At 41.1% G+C, this 15778-nt stretch overlaps 1 protein-coding gene across 1 annotated transcript in view; it reads right to left on the reverse strand.

Annotated features, from left to right (window-relative positions):
- The window catches only part of LOC109973040 (alpha-N-acetylgalactosaminidase-like), a 57387-nt gene that overhangs the window by 21549 nt on the left and 20060 nt on the right, over positions 1-15778 (reverse strand). Inside the window, exons 3-5 of the mRNA XM_020622347.1 lie at positions 13244-13384; positions 3754-3965; positions 3564-3658 (exon numbers count right to left, since the gene is read on the reverse strand). Of these exons, the coding sequence (XP_020478003.1) occupies positions 3564-3658; positions 3754-3965; positions 13244-13384 (448 nt within the window). The remainder of the gene's footprint in view (positions 1-3563; positions 3659-3753; positions 3966-13243; positions 13385-15778) is intronic.

Raw genomic sequence — 15778 nt, forward strand, 5'->3', positions numbered from 1 at the left:
TGGGCGGTGTAAGCCGGTGGGGAGCCTCCTAGACGTAGCTTAGCCCAAGCTAGCCGCCCCCCACATCTTCTCGCGCAGCCGAGATCTCAGACAGGTGGCTGGGTGACAGTTCGCAAGAGTCATAGCTCCAAACAAATGTCCATGGAGCATCACCTGCCTGTTCACGTTTCAAATTGATTTTCCCCACTCAGCGACACACCAACTGACAAAACAACTCTGGTAATTGGTGACCCATAGTCAGAAACGTGAAGCTAGAGACACCGGCGGCCATAGTCAAATGTTTTCTTGGGGCCAGAGCGGGTGACATTGAATCCTACTTGAAGCTGCTGACTAAGGATAAGCGTAAATACAGTAAGGTTGTTATTCACGTCGGCGCTAATGACTCCCGACTTCGCCAGTGGGAGGTCACTAAAATTAATGTTGAGTCGGTGTGTAAATTCGCTAAAACAATGTCGGACTCCGTAGTTTTCTCTCGACCCCTACCCAATATGACCAGTGATAACAGGTTTAGCCGCATGTCGTCATTCAACCGCTGGTTGTCTAGGTGTTGCCCAGAAAATAACATGGGCTTCATAGATAACTGGAAAACATTTTGGGGAAAACCTGGTCTGATTAGCAGAGATGGCATCCATCCCACTTTGGGTGGTGCGGCTCTCTTATCTAGAAATCTGGACGAGTTTATTTTACAACCTAAATTATGACAACCCAGAGTTGAGTCCAGGATGCAGGGTCACAGTCTTACATGCCTCTCTGCTGTCTCCTTGCAGCTGCTACCCACCCAACGCTCCCAGTACCCCATAGAGACTGTGTCTGCCCCCCGCCCACCTAAATTATATAAATCAAGAATCAACTCCAGAGGAGTTATTCATAAGAACCTAATTAAAATTAAGATGACTCCTCTTATAGTAGAAAGTAATAGGACAATCAAATGTGGACTATTAAATATCAGATCTCTCTCATCTAAATCTCTGTTAGTGAATGATTTGATAAGTGAACATCACATTGACTTATTGTGTCTTACTGAAACATGGTTACAGCAGGAAGAATATGTCAGCCTAAATGAATCCACTCCACCTGGTCACAGTAACTGTCACATCCCTCGAAACACAGGCCGAGGTGGAGGTGTGGCAGCGATCTTTTGACTCAAGCCTATTAATCAATCGTAGACCTAAACATAGTTATAAATCATTTGAAAGCATCACTCTGAATCTCTCACACCCAAACTGGTTTATTTGACATTACTTTGTAGAAACCTGTTTTCACTTTGACATTAAAAAACTTTTTTGTAACTTTTTTTTGTCAAAAAAGCCAAATTATATCGAGCATGACTGATTTATAAAATAAAAAAAAGGGTAAAATATCCAAGTGGGTGAAAAGATTTTATAGACACTGTATATGTCATTATAACTCATTTGAGAGCTTCACTCTGTATCTCTCACACCCAAACTGGAAAACTCAAAAGCCCGTTCTATTTGTTATTGTATACCGTCCACCTGCTCCTTATTTAGAGTTTTTAAGTGAATTCTCAGACTTTGTCTGATTTAGTGCTTAGTACAGATAATCATATTATAAAATAATCATAGTAGGCGACATTAATATTCAAGTAGATGCTGACAATGACAGTCTCAACAATGCATTCTGTTCATTATTAGACTCAGTTGGCTTTTCTCAAATTGTAAATAAACCCACTCACTGTTTTAATCACATTCTGATGACATACAGCATCAAAACTGAACACTTAATAGTTTTCCCTCAAAACCCTCTTCTGTCTGACCATTTTCTATGCTCTCCATTTTATTTTTATGTGCCATCATTACATATCATTAACTGTGTCTCCTCTCTCCTGTAGTGTGCCCGCTCTCTCTGTCCCTGTACCTTTCTGTAGGCAGCCCTGGCTCTGGAGCTGTGTGTTTCTGATGAGCAGTCCCCCACCACACCAACCAGCCCAGTGTTTGTTTGTTGTTGTCTTTGTTGTGTATTGTTGCTTTTCTTTTCTCTCTCCTCTTACCCACTCACTCCAATCAGCCAAAGCAGAAGGCCAACCACCTGGAGGTTTCTTCTGTTAAAGGGAGTTTTGAATGTTGCCAACAAGAGGGGGATTTGTTGTTATTTTTTTCTCTATAATTTTAATAATAGTAAGATCAAGGTCAAGGTCAAAGTGTTTATTTGTCATATGCACAATTAGGAAACGTGTTTCCCTGTACAATGAAATTCTTACTTTGCCGTCCACATGAATGCCACAAAATACAAATGAAATATAAAGTAGATAAATAAGTAACACAAAATCTAAGGCATTTTAAGCAGAAAATGCAGCAATATAATAACAAATATATAAGAATATAACAGAGAGAATGTGCAGCAGTCAACAGTCAGTGTGCAATTATGCATGTGCAATTATGCATGTGCAAACTGAGAATGTAAACAGTAAATGACGTATTTCCTGGTAACAAACTCCTCAGCTGTTTAGGAGTCTGGTGGCAGAGGGAAAGAAAGAGTTTTTCAGTCTGGAGGTCCTACACTTCACACTTCTGAACCTCCAGCCAGAGGGTAGAGAGACGAACAGTTTGTGTCTGCATTCTGGGTCCATCCCGTAGCCAAGGCCTGACAAGGAGGGCCCACACAGGCTACATGGGCCAGGCTAGCTTGGATGTTTTCCATGGTGCGGAGCTGCGCTTCCAATTTGTTGAGCCTCAATTGAAATGCTGCTAGAATCTGATATTTATTACAAGTACCATTATCGCAAAAGGAGGCAGAGGAATAACTGAACATGCGACACTCAGAGCAAGAGAAAAAAGGAGAGGAAGAGGGGGAAGGCATTGCTCTCAACTAAGCTACTAACTTAGCTAACTTCTAGACTAGCTGACCTAAAGTAGCAACTTAAATTGGAAACTAGCAAAATATTTGACATACTGTATATGTAGTCACTATCGGTAATTATGAATCTGAAACAACCACCATAAAGTACGGTGTCCCACAAGAATTGATTCTTGGGCCCCTTCTATTCACCATGCTTCCACTTTTATGAATTTTACAGGAATGTAGTGTTGTTTATCATAGCTCCACAGCCAACACCCAGATACACCGATCAGACAGGACAATGAATACAGCTGCATTTTATTGATGGCATTTTGAATGCACAGGGATACTGTTATGAGATCCTGAGGCCCATTGTTGTGCCATTCATTCATGACCATCACCTCATGTTGCAGCATCATAATGCACGGTCACATGTTGCAAGGATCTGTACACAATTCCTGAAAGCTGAAAACATCCCAGTTCTTGCATGGCCAGTATAATGACCAGACATGTGAGCATGTTTGGGATGCTTGGGAAATAGGCTTTTTGTGTACATAAAACAAGTCGTAGACCTTTGAGTTCATGAAAAATGGGGGCAAACACAAAAGTGTTGCATTTATAATTTTGTTCAGTGTATAAATCAACATCTTTACAATTTCAGTACATGTGAACTTTATCCAATGTTGTTTCAGAATATTGGAACAATTCTATCCATGTCCCAGTGACCCAATTACTGGGTTTCACAGTGCTGTAGTGATGACACTTACTTCAGGTGGAAGTCCTCCCAGATATGCAGGCCAACTACAGGAGTAGGCCATCAGTCTGCCTGTAGCATTCAAAGCCTTGGACATCAGAGGGTAACCTGTGACACCAGATAAGGATGATCTCTAGCTGGTACATGATCTCCTGTTCCTTCTAGTGCATACAACTATGCAACAGGTTAGTAGATTCTCTTACCCAACATTTGTTCTACAGGATTAGAATAACAGCCATCAAACTTCAGATAGTCAACCCCCCAGGTAGCAAAGGTCTGGGCATCAATCTCAATCTTATCCAGAGTGGTGCCAGGAAATCCCATACATGTGAGAGTTCCCATGTCTGCATAGATTCCTAGCTTCAGTCCACGGTCATGGATATACCTTGCCAGTTTTGCAATGCCGCCTGGGAACCTGGAGGAAATCAAGCACATGCTGCTTCTTTAAGGAAACTTTACTAAAACACCTCAGTGTTTTAGTTACAGCCCCAAATGTTTCAATTACACTGAACTTAATTTTGGCTTTGAGAGATGCATTGACACCTTTTTGACTTCTATTTAGAATGTCTCTCAAAAAACAATCACCTGTGTATGAAGGCCACGATATGCTAACCCCTGGACATAGAAATAAAACTTAACCTCTCACACTAAGGTGGCATATTTGAAACATATTAAAGCCCCAAACACTGCTTGAGGTTTTATGACGGAGATATTCACTCAGTAATTGACTACCATGAACCTGCGAACAGAGTTCCCTGCAGACCTCCCTCTTTCATGTTATTAAGACCCCAAACCTCCCAAATAACAACAACCTGCAGTTATTGTGGCAGCTACCTCCTTAAACCCTCAGATGTTACTACTGAGAAATTTATATAAACCAGTATACTCTGGCTCTTTGAGGAAGTGTTACATTTTGTCTGAATTAACCAATGAAAGCTGTGTCACTGGACACTTGAGACCATATTTGTTTTGCACAGTATTTAGTTGACATAAGATGTTATTAAGGATAGGATATTTAAACAATAGTGTGTATTATGTAACAAGTAAACAGCTGGATATTTTAGATAAAATCTTTTTCTGATACAACTCTCTAAACACCACCTCCCTTCACACAGCCAGCCGGTTTGTACGGAATTCACCCAAGCAACAAGCCCAATCAGAAAAGTGCTGCTTGTGTTTTCACCATGAGGTATCCGCAGCCAGGCTGCTTGTTAACACCGCTGAGTTTCCACTGCCTGTTTTAACTTTCTGAGACACTGTTGAGAAGGTTGGCATACTATTAACATCGTTGATTGTTAAACTATATGATTAAACAGTATTTATCAATCAAATCTTTACTTTATACATGGAACATGATTTTTTATTACTTTCTCAGTGTCTTTCTAATTTTTCATCACACTCCTCTGTCATACACACACAATTTCACTTCCCCTATTCAGGGATGTGTGTCTTACTTCCTCTTTTCTGTGACTCAGCATTCTCCACTCTTTGTGATGAGATTGGATATAAAAGCACTTTTCACCATTCCATGTAATACAATCATTTAACATTTTATTCTTACACATTCTCTAATGATTATTTCAAATGAAACACACACATAAATCATCTCATGATTATCCTTACTTATTACTTTATGCATTCTGCCATAGCATTTTAATAATTCTTCTCTCTCTCTCAACTCCTCTTGCTGCTTCTTGTACACATCCTTGCTGTTCTTGTGTGAATTCTGACTGAAAAGAGACAATTTGTTCAATAGTCTCCTACAGCCCTTGTTCTAAGGTTTCTGAAGGTTTCTGATGCCAGATCATCAGAGGCCAGTTCTGCTGTTATGGTCTGTTTCCTGTGCTCCTTGGCTCTCTCTCCGGGACCCGTTTTTACAGGTTTGCCAACACCTGGCTTTTAAATATTTGTCAGCAGGGTATAAATTTCATGGTGGCCGTGTGGCCATTGCCGTCATGCCCTCTATCTTTGTCATAGTTACATGGCCACAGTGGCTGGTGTGCCCTCATCAGATGTCAAGTCAAGTCAAGATTTTTATTTGCCATTTATGCATAAACAGACAGTCTAGGCATATAGACGTGAGGGAGCTCCTAACAGATAATGAGGTAAGTTTGCATAATATGTTGTAGAATTTAATGTTATTCACTCTTTAACACTGCTTGTTAACATCAATGTTTTTACAACGGTTGGTGAACTTCTGATGTCTAGGTTTGATACCTCTGTGTGTAGCTCATAGTGCATATCAATCAAGCTAGAGGTGCTGCGCATGAAAAATTCAAGTCTGTGAGGTTTCCCCTGTTTTTACTGAGTTAGCAGATCAAGGTATGTAATGTTTGGCTCTATGTATAAGCTGTGGGCAGGAGGCATGGGAGCAACTCATATGCCACAGGACATGTTGCAATGTGTCCCAGGGTGAGCCTGCCAACCAGCAAGAGTCCAAAATGGCCTCCTCTTGTAGTTCCTTCACCTGGAGTAGCATGTCCTCGGTCTCCAGGAGGTGCGCCAGATGGGACCGGTTCCAGATCAGTGCCTCCATATGTGCACATAGCCGTATATGCTCTGCAGGATACTGGAGATTGTAAAACTGGTGGCAGAAACTGCTCAATTCCTTCCACAACTCCCACACCTCATCTTCCTCGCTGGCTGAGTTTATATTTGGGCCAGATTGTACTATCAGGATTGGCACGTAAAGCAGCTGATGATATTGAGGGTGAACTCAATTAAATAGCCAGACGAGGATACGTAAAAACACCGTCTCTTTAATAAGAGCACTTACAGACAACACGATAACACAAAGCCGAGCACTGAGTCAGCACATAACACTCACAGGTCATTTATACAGTCCAAGGTCAAAACCAGCAAAACTCACACAGCCAAGGGATCTAAAATGATAGGTCAAAAAGGGAAGTCCGATAATCCAATACACAGAGAAGCAGTCTGAGTCAGAAGGGCAAGGCAATATAAAGTGGTCCAAGGCAATCCGAAGTCAAAAACAGGAAACACGGGAAACAAGAGTAATGCTGGAAAGTCTGACATGGGTAGAGAGAACAATCTGGCAGGTTACTGGTGGGGGAAGGTTGCTTATAATGGGGTGAAAACAGGTGCAAACAATCAGAAGCAGGTGAAAACAATGAGTGCCGATTAAAGTAAAAAGTCCAAAACTGAGGTGAAACAAAAACAGGAAGTAATGTTGTAGTGGTTAAAAATAAATCAGATTCCAGAAGAACTATGCCACAGAACCGCATTTTCAGTGACTTATTGGTACATGGGTAATGATAAGGAAGTAAATCGAATCTAACTTGAGTTGAAACAGGGAGGTTAAAATAGTATTTTGAAAAATTAGTTTTGTTGCCAGTTGCATGGTTTACATTTATACATTCTTCAAGAAGGAGTCATGGCGTCTGAAATGATAAACACGTCTCCAGTTATAGTGATTGGGAATAAAAATCTGTTGCTGGCGGAGGAAATTTATAAACTATCTCAAAAGTGGAGCAGGAGAACGAGACACTTGTCAGTATTCTGGCCCTCAGATGGAACATTTAATAAACATTTGTGTGCTGAGATGAAAAAGTTGATAATTAATTATAAAGCTGAAGATAAATCTGCAAAGCGTGTTTGTAAACGGTTACACCTAAACTCCTCCATTCTGTATATCCAATGTCACACCAATGTGAAGGGGCGCTTTGTTCCCCGGCTGGAAAAAGTTGGAAGAACAAGGTGCTTGTGACTCCTGTTGAGCAAGCCAGACCTCCTCCATCTTCAGTGCCTGCTGTTGTCATCCCCCAGCTGATATACCCACGGCAAGGGGGGTGGGCTGGAAGGCCTCAGAGGACAAGAAGGTTTCCTGCAGGCCAAAGAACACGTTGCTTCCACTGTGGAAAGTGGGGACATGTGAGAGACAGATGCCCCGAGTGGTCTCATGGTGGACAGACCCAGGGTCAAGAGGGCAACCCTGGGACAAGGGGACTTATGAAGAAAGTCTCTTAAGTTTTCACCACTGGGACAACAATAAAGACAGTGTGAGTCATGTTGACTTTGTCAAACTATTTCCTGTAGTCCAAGAGCCAGGAAAGAGACTGCTGAGCTGTAAGAGCTGGTGGCTGGAATGTGACATTGTGGTTCTGACTGCATAAAAAACCAAATGACTGTGGGGGCAAAAGACCAAGAGTGAGACAAGCTGAGGCCATGGTGTATTGGTCTGGATGTGGATAACACCTTTATAAATTCAGTTAGAATGTGAATGAACTTACTAATGATGATTTGTCAAGAGGCCTCACTCCCTGTCTGTCACATTCACTGCACTCTCCAATATTCAAAACTAAATTTAAAGTACACTCATATATTTGATTTAAGAAATAGAAGGTTCAAATATAATCCTCTCTTATCACAATGGAGAAATAGGTAGCTGTAATAAGAAGGAAAAAAGGAAACAGCTCTTCACATGTATTGTGGTAAGTACAGATTATGAGTTAAAACAAAGAGGTTTAATGATTATACAGTGAAATCTATGCAGCAATACTTCAATCTTGTCAGTAATGATACTGAATAAAAGTAAGTATGGTGTAGTACATTCTCTACATTATCTAAGCAGTGGGTTAATTCTCTTAGATCTTTAATTGAGGTTGTAATACATTTTCAACTGAAGTTCTAAATTTAGATGCACTGTTGTTGAATGTTCCACCTGAGGTCAAGTGGTTTAATATGATTGACTTCTGTTCTGCATCTTTCAGAGTGTCGCTGTTTTCATGTGTTTAATAAATTTAGCAGGATTACCTGAGGAAATTGGCAGGTAAGATCTCATGTACTGTTCTCCAGTGCATTGAGGAAATGATGTATCGGACTATGAGATGTGTTACCAGGACTTCATGACTCTTTGATTGTTTGCTTCATGATTTTCTAACAATGTTAGCTGAATAGGGACAAAGCTTCACTGTATAAATTACTGTACTGTAAGGAACAGGTGAAATATATGGACAGCTGGTCAGAGGAGGGACAAGTGGTGTCCTCTTACAGTTAAAGACAGTAAAGTAGCTGGGGCTCCTGGACCGACCATGGTAAGAAAAATACATTTTGTGGGGGTGAACATGAACTGTTGAATCAATCATTGTTACAGTACACACTGGACTTCACTCTCCCAGACTATGTGAAATTATCTTTAAAAGACAATTTACCTGAAATAATTGAAGTGTGGCTTCTAACTAGCTCAGTTAGCATTTATGTTTTATTGTGTTCTTTCATGTTTTGGACGCTGATCTTCTCTCTTTAGGCGTGGTTCAGCTTGCGGTTTTACCTAGTTGCTTTGAAGTAGCCATCAATTGAAACTCTACATTTTCAAAACAGCTAACAACCTTGCCTAGACAGTGTCACTGATGGTAAAATGACACATTTCATTTGTAAAAGGCTCCAGTCATGCTAAAACATTTAAAATAGGTAACAAAAGCAAATTTTGCCTCCAAATAACACAACTTGCAAACAAGTATAGGAGCTCTTTTAGTCAGTCATTATGCAGTGGACGACCAAATACAGACTACACCATTCAGTGTGAATCAGTGCACCATTGCTTGTCACTGTAGCCTATAGCCGGTGTCCTTTGTCTTTCTATATAGGCTATGTCAAATTAATCTTTTTGCAAAGATCACCGCTTCCCTGATTTCATGTAGCCTTACTATGTTTACAAGGGCTGCCCCCTGCTCAGCACTAAAATCGAATTGATAGTGAATTCTTTATCTCAGTAACAATAAATTTAATGTACTGATATATGAATTAAAGAAACCTAGTGAATGGTTGAGAAACAAAAAGCAGAGAAGCTTTGACTTTTGGAAATAGTTGAGTAATTATCAAAGAGGTTGTAGATTAGTTTTTGTTAATTGCAAAATTGGTTAGTTAATTGATTGTTTTAGTGTTGGGACCCTGTAGTTCTTCAAGAGGGTCTGGCAAGGATGTAATAGGAGTCCTTAGATTTTCATTTTCACAGTGAGATAGGGGATAAAAGGATAACATTATGACAAATACATTAGTGAGTGTACAGGGCGAGGGGAAAGCGAATTGAGCAAATGGAGGATACTGTACCTCTGTGTTCTGAATGTAATGGGATGTATGGACATACAGTGGTTATTTCTTATCATGTTATACTGTAAATCTTGTGACTAAATTCAGTACAGGAGGATTCTCTTCAGGAGGTAACCTGGATATAAGGTAAAGTTTACTGTTGTTTGCACTTCTGGTTAAGTTGTCACAACCTAATTAAATTAGATGTTTCATCCAGATTTAGTAATATTTTCATGCAGATGCAAGTACATTTTTCTGCTTATAATACACTTTTCTTCTTATTGACAATGGATAAATGATAGTTTTTTTAGTTTTTGTGTGTTTTCTGCTCAGTGTGTGTTAACCCTCGCTGGATTGCATGTATGGATGTTGAAATCTCTTCCTACAGAAGTCACAGATTGGCCCTTAAACCCACACTTGTCACCTTCTGATGAATGAGAGATAAAAATATTTTAGTTTCAAATTCTGATTAATTGTTGAGAGGTTGTTTAGCTTTAAAGATAGGAGATTTAGGTGTAGTCTATAGAGTGCTGCTTTGTAAGGTTAACACAAGTTTTGGCTTCCTGATAAGGAAATGAGATTTTGTGTTAGACTACTTAATACTATGTGCAGGAGTATTGGCTCCTGTGTGGTCTGTGTTGTTTGTGTTTCCTCTTTGCAGGACAAAGAGGCCTTAAAGGACAGAGAGCCCAAGATGAGTGACGGAGATGTCGTGTATGTGAAAGTGCCTCGGAGGAGGAGAGAGCCCGCCTTTACGAAGGAGGCCCGTACATGGTGAAAGCCCCCAGGACAGAGATGGCTTGGAGCTGATCCTGATTCCATGAGGAGACGATGTGATCCAAGGGAGTCCTTGGATGAGGAGGGAGAGAAGCTGATGCTCACCTTGATGACAATACTGGTTATGACCCAGTTGTGTTCTGACCCTCATGAGGAGGGACTCAGAGGTACTGAGATCAGTCATGTAGTCAAGAAGTCGTGAGAGAGAGACATTGCAGCCGTGACAAGATTGAAGTATTGCTGCATAGATCAGTTCAGTTCATAGAAAGCGAGTGGTGACAGAGTGAAACTGCAGGGAACTGAACTGATCAAAGGACAATGGACTTGGATGTTATATTTTACGCATTCATGTTGTACACAATTCTGCATTGTAAAACCCTATCCTGGACTAATATCTACAGTATGGCTTTTATATAGTCAGAAACAACACAAAACATACACAATTCATGCATAGCAGTTAGTTACCTTAGAAGTTAGTATCTTGTCATTCATATATTGTCACTGAGTATTTTCATAGCTCATCTCTTAGTAGAAGATTTTTGGCTAGAGCTTTATATAAGTAGTTTAGCTACATTACAAATGTCTTGTGTTATAGTTATGTTACATTTTGAATTCAGTTTCAGGATTTAGTTTGCTGCAGGCCTCGTTGGTGACCGCCCAAAAGGGAAGACGGTTTTCCCCAGCATTCGTGATCATTGGGGTTTTTACGTCTCAAAAGGAAAGGATGGGGGTCGTCCAGAAATTTTGCCCGTCAGGGTTTTTGTCTGGACTTGGAGCGAACAGAGTTGTAGCAGAATTGAAGCTGTTTGTTTAACAGTACAGATGTGTGTGTAATTGAATCTGTGGTGTTATGTGGGGGAAAGAGGATCATCTAGTCGGTTATTCTTTTTTCTCTATGACTGTTCATTCTCAGTGTGTTATAGATTCAATTAGAAAATATTAGAAAATAAGCAAAATTAGAACTTGGAAATTACGAAGTAGAGAGTTTGGTCATGCTAATACAGTATTTATAGTGCGTACGAGCATGTTTCTAAAGTGTAGGAAAATGGTTTAGTAGAGAATTGTTCTGTTAGATCAAAAGTTTGTCTTTAAAATAGAAGTTGATCTCTATTTTCCTTTTGGATGAGGTAGGAATATCAGGTTTAATTAGTGATTTGTAGTGTTCCTTGGGTTCATTGATTAGTATTAGGAAGTATTAGTATCCGATTAGGAACTGATGTATTCAGATATCTGTGTTTATGAATGTTTCTGTCATGAACTTGTGTCTTATAAGGGGAACAGTTATCTCATGCTGGTTGTTTATTTTTGTTTATTTCTGTTTACTTTTATGTCCATGTTTGTTCATTTGTCTGACTGTTATGAATGGGAAGTTATGTGTTATTTTATACAGTTGATTTGTTCACCATAGTTAATTACTACTGACGTTGCAAAGGTGTGAGACGTTAGAGACTTGACTGATTGAGTTGTTTAAGTTGGGATTCACTAGGGTATGTGAGAAAGACTCTGTTAAGGTTAAAGGTTAATTGAGGAGTTGTTAGTTCTGTAATACGGAAATTATTTTAGATTTAATTTTAGCTGTAGGAAGAGGCCAGTGCTTAACCACAGCTGTTAGAGTTTAGAGGCGTTAAAGTCTCAGGCCAACATGGTCATATTTTGATTTTCCCTATTCTGAGCTGATGTGAGTTGGAAAACAGGAACAAGATGTTTCCTGTTTTCGAAGTACATCTCAGGGTGTTGTCTCCCGAAACTGGAGACAGGAAGTTAGGTTCAGAAATAGACGCAACAGCATAAGGGAGGCTGCGGATAAGAAAGGAGTGAGCCTGAGAGGAGAGAGGAGAAGGACCATGCTGCAGTGAACAGTAGACGATGTACTTTTTGGGGACCCAGCCGGCTGGGGAAGATGCTGACTCGGGACTGATAACAAATGACATGACCTGACTGACTGGTGCTCCGACAATCTTTAGGCTTTATCTATTCCATCGTAAGAGGAGAGTCTCTGTTCTCTGATCTCTGTTCTCTGTTCCCTACCTACAAGAGTATCTGCTTAAATACTACTCTATCCAGAATAATTGTAATATTAAATGATCCTTTAAATTGTAATGGTTTGTCTGAATTAATTCAGTCGGTATATCACTCTTGCCACGACAATGTCAAAATAAAAGCATGAGAATGGAAACAGGCGGGACAGAATCATGACAGTTTTCACTGTGCCAGACATAATGCTGGTCCTAAAATATCTGCACCTGTCAGAGAAATTAAATGTCCTTTCCTCTGTTTTCCATCCATGTTTCAGATCAGGGGTCAATTTAATATTCCTTGGAGTCCAAATATGCACGGATAATGCCATGTACTATGTAATAAAAGTGTGCAGTTATTAGTATTGCCAATGCAGCAGCATGAAATCTCTCTGCATATTTCCCTTAAATAGTTCAACAAGCTTGTGCACTATAAGTTGAACCTGTATGTTATATTTATACAATGAACGGATCAACACACCATAGTTTGTAATGTTACTCTTTAGACTGTATACATATAACTGTATACAAATACATACAACATGTTATTTGTCTATTGCCCAGTCAAGTGGCCTGCCATTCAGAATATGAAATGTATGGTCTTGTTGTCAGCTATCAGATCTGCCCAAGAATAAAATCTGTCTGCTGAATATAAATCACAGTGCAAACTCAATGGAAAATTTTGCCTATTGGGATTATGAATGCAGCAGTGTCCTTTAGGTGGTAATTTGGATAATTTAAATAAGTTAACTGAACATTTCTACTTTAGAGCTGTCAAGACAAATGATTGCACAGAAATGGATGTTAATGGAACAGACATGCTTAATATGCAAAGTGAGGGAAGCAGACCAACCTGGTGGGTTCAGGTTGCAGCCTCCCTTGTTCATCTCTCAGCTTGGACATCCAGCAGTCATCTATAATTACATACTCATAGCCCAACTCCCTCCAGCCATCCTCAACTAGCCGATCTGCCATGTCTCGGAACAGATCTTCGCTATGGACAGAGCAGAAGAAGGCAGAATGTTTCAGCATGTTTTGGTTTTGAGCAATACAAATGGAGAAGCCAGGAATCAAACCACCAACCCTCTTGGTCATCTCAAAACTGAAGAGTTGGTGGTTTGATTCTTGGCTTCTCCAGTCCACATGTTCAAGTGTCCTTGAGCAGGACACTGAACCCCCAGTGATATCACTGGTCTGTGAATGTGTGTGCGGTTGGGAGTGTGAATGGCTGAATGGGTATATAGTGTGAAAGCACAGGAGTGTGCTGCAATGCATACAAAACCACTGTACAAATTTAACTCCATTAACCATTTTGGTGTTTTGTTTTTTTTTAAGTCAGATTTTCTGCATTCTTTGCATTGTTAACTTCATCAAGGTTGTTATGTGTATGTTCATGTATTGCTCATGTTGTGGGGACATGACATCTGTTTGGGGGGGGGGCTTTTCCTGAAGTCCACTGTCATCTCCACTGTTTTGAGCATGTTTAGCTCTAGTCGCAACCACACTATAGGACCAGCTGCTCAACCTCCCCTCTGCAGGCTGACTCATCACCGTCTCGGATGAGACCAATGACTGTTGTGTCATCTGCAAACTTTAGGAGCTTGATAGAGGGGTCCTTTGAGATGCAGTTGTTGGTGTAAAGTGAAAACAGCAGAGGGGAGAGCACACATCCCTGGGGGTGCCTGTGCTGATTGTCCAGGTGCTGGATGTGGTTTTTCCCAGCCTCACCTGCTGCTTCCTGTCTGTCAGAAAGCTAGTAATCCACTGACAGGTGGGGGCGGGCACAGTGAGCTGGGTCAGTTTGGAGGAGAGGATGTCCAGGTTGATGGTGTTGAATGCTGAGCTGAAGTCCACAAAGACGGCCTGTGCATAGGTCCCTGGGGAGTTGAGGTGTTGCAGGATGTAATGCAGTGCCATGTTCACTGCATTGTCCACTGACCTGTTTGCCCAGTAGGCAAACTGCAGCGGGTCCAGCAAGGGGTCTACAATGTCCTTCAGGTGGGCCAGCACCAGTCTTTCAAAGGACATCATAACTACAGATGTCAGGGCAACAGGTCTGTAGTCTGTAGTTGCAGCCTCAAATACACTCCAGTCTGTGCAGTCAAAGCAGGCCTGTAGCTCTGACTTAGCCTGCTCAGTCCATCTCTTCACTGTTTTGACCACAGGCTTTACAGCTTTTAGTTTCTGCCTGTAGGTTGGAATAAGATGGACCATACAGTGATCAGAGGGTCCAAGGGCTGTGTGGGGGACAGAGCGATAGGCGTTTTTAATTGCTGTGTAGCAGTGGTCCAGTGTGATTTTGTCCCTGGTGGGACAGGTGACGTGCTGCCTGTATTTGGGCAGTTCGTGGGAGAGATTTGCTCTGTTAAAGTCCCCTAGAACAGTGAGTGGAGAGTCAGGATGTTCTAGCTCCAGGCTAGTTATCTGTTCTGCCAGGAGCTGTAGTGCGCTAGCGGGGGCCTGTGGTCTTATGCACACTCCAATTAGAATGAAAGAGTTAAATTCTCAGGCATAAAAAGGTTTGTAGTTGATAAAAAGAGTCTCTAGGTCTGTGTTACATGTCCTCTGTAGCACTGTGACATCTGTGCACCAACCTTCATTTACGTAGAGACAGATTCCCCCTCCTCTCATTTTCCCGAACAGCTCCATTACGCGATCCACTCTGTACACCTGGAAGCCCGGTACTTGGATTGCACTGTCCACGATGGAGACACTGAGCCAAGTTTCCATAAAGCATAAAGCAGCAGAGCATGCAAAGTCAGAGTTGGTCCTGTTGACAAAAAGCAGTTCATCCATCTTGTTGGCTAGAGAGCAGACGTTCACTACGTGGATGGATGGGAGTGGAGTCCGGGTCCCTCTCTGGCATAGCCTGACTAAGGGGCCTGCTCGCTTCCCTCGCTGGCGCTTCCTCCAGGTCCTATAGATTGCAGCTGTGCCACCGATCAGAATGTCCACACAGCATTCTTCATTCAAGAAAGTCAGAGAAAGGTGGTTTGGTGTGAGTTGTCCGATGTTTAACAGTTCTTCTCTGGTAAAAGTAATACAGAATGGGTTGCAAAAGACCCGAGAAACCAAAAAAACAACAAACACAAGAAGGCATGAGTACATAAGGCAGCCATAGTTATCGTTGCCATCTTACTTACTTTTCAACAAACTGTTTAGACTTTGCCTGTTTTTTTTTTTTTGACAGCAAATAGAGAACTGTGTGAATAAGAACTGGACCCTTACTGGCCCAGGAAAAGTTCTCCCACATTAGGGTTAGGCAAGTAGTGGTTATGGTAAGTCTTCAGGAAATGAATGTAAGTTGTCCCCTGCAGTGATGGAAACACAATTGTGTGTGTGAGTAACATCCTCATGTGGTGATGGCAAACAGAAACAATTTGGTGTC

Source organism: Monopterus albus, unplaced genomic scaffold, assembly GCF_001952655.1.
Source record: "Monopterus albus unplaced genomic scaffold, M_albus_1.0 scaffold278.1, whole genome shotgun sequence".
In the NCBI taxonomy this organism is placed as follows: domain Eukaryota; kingdom Metazoa; phylum Chordata; class Actinopteri; order Synbranchiformes; family Synbranchidae; genus Monopterus; species Monopterus albus.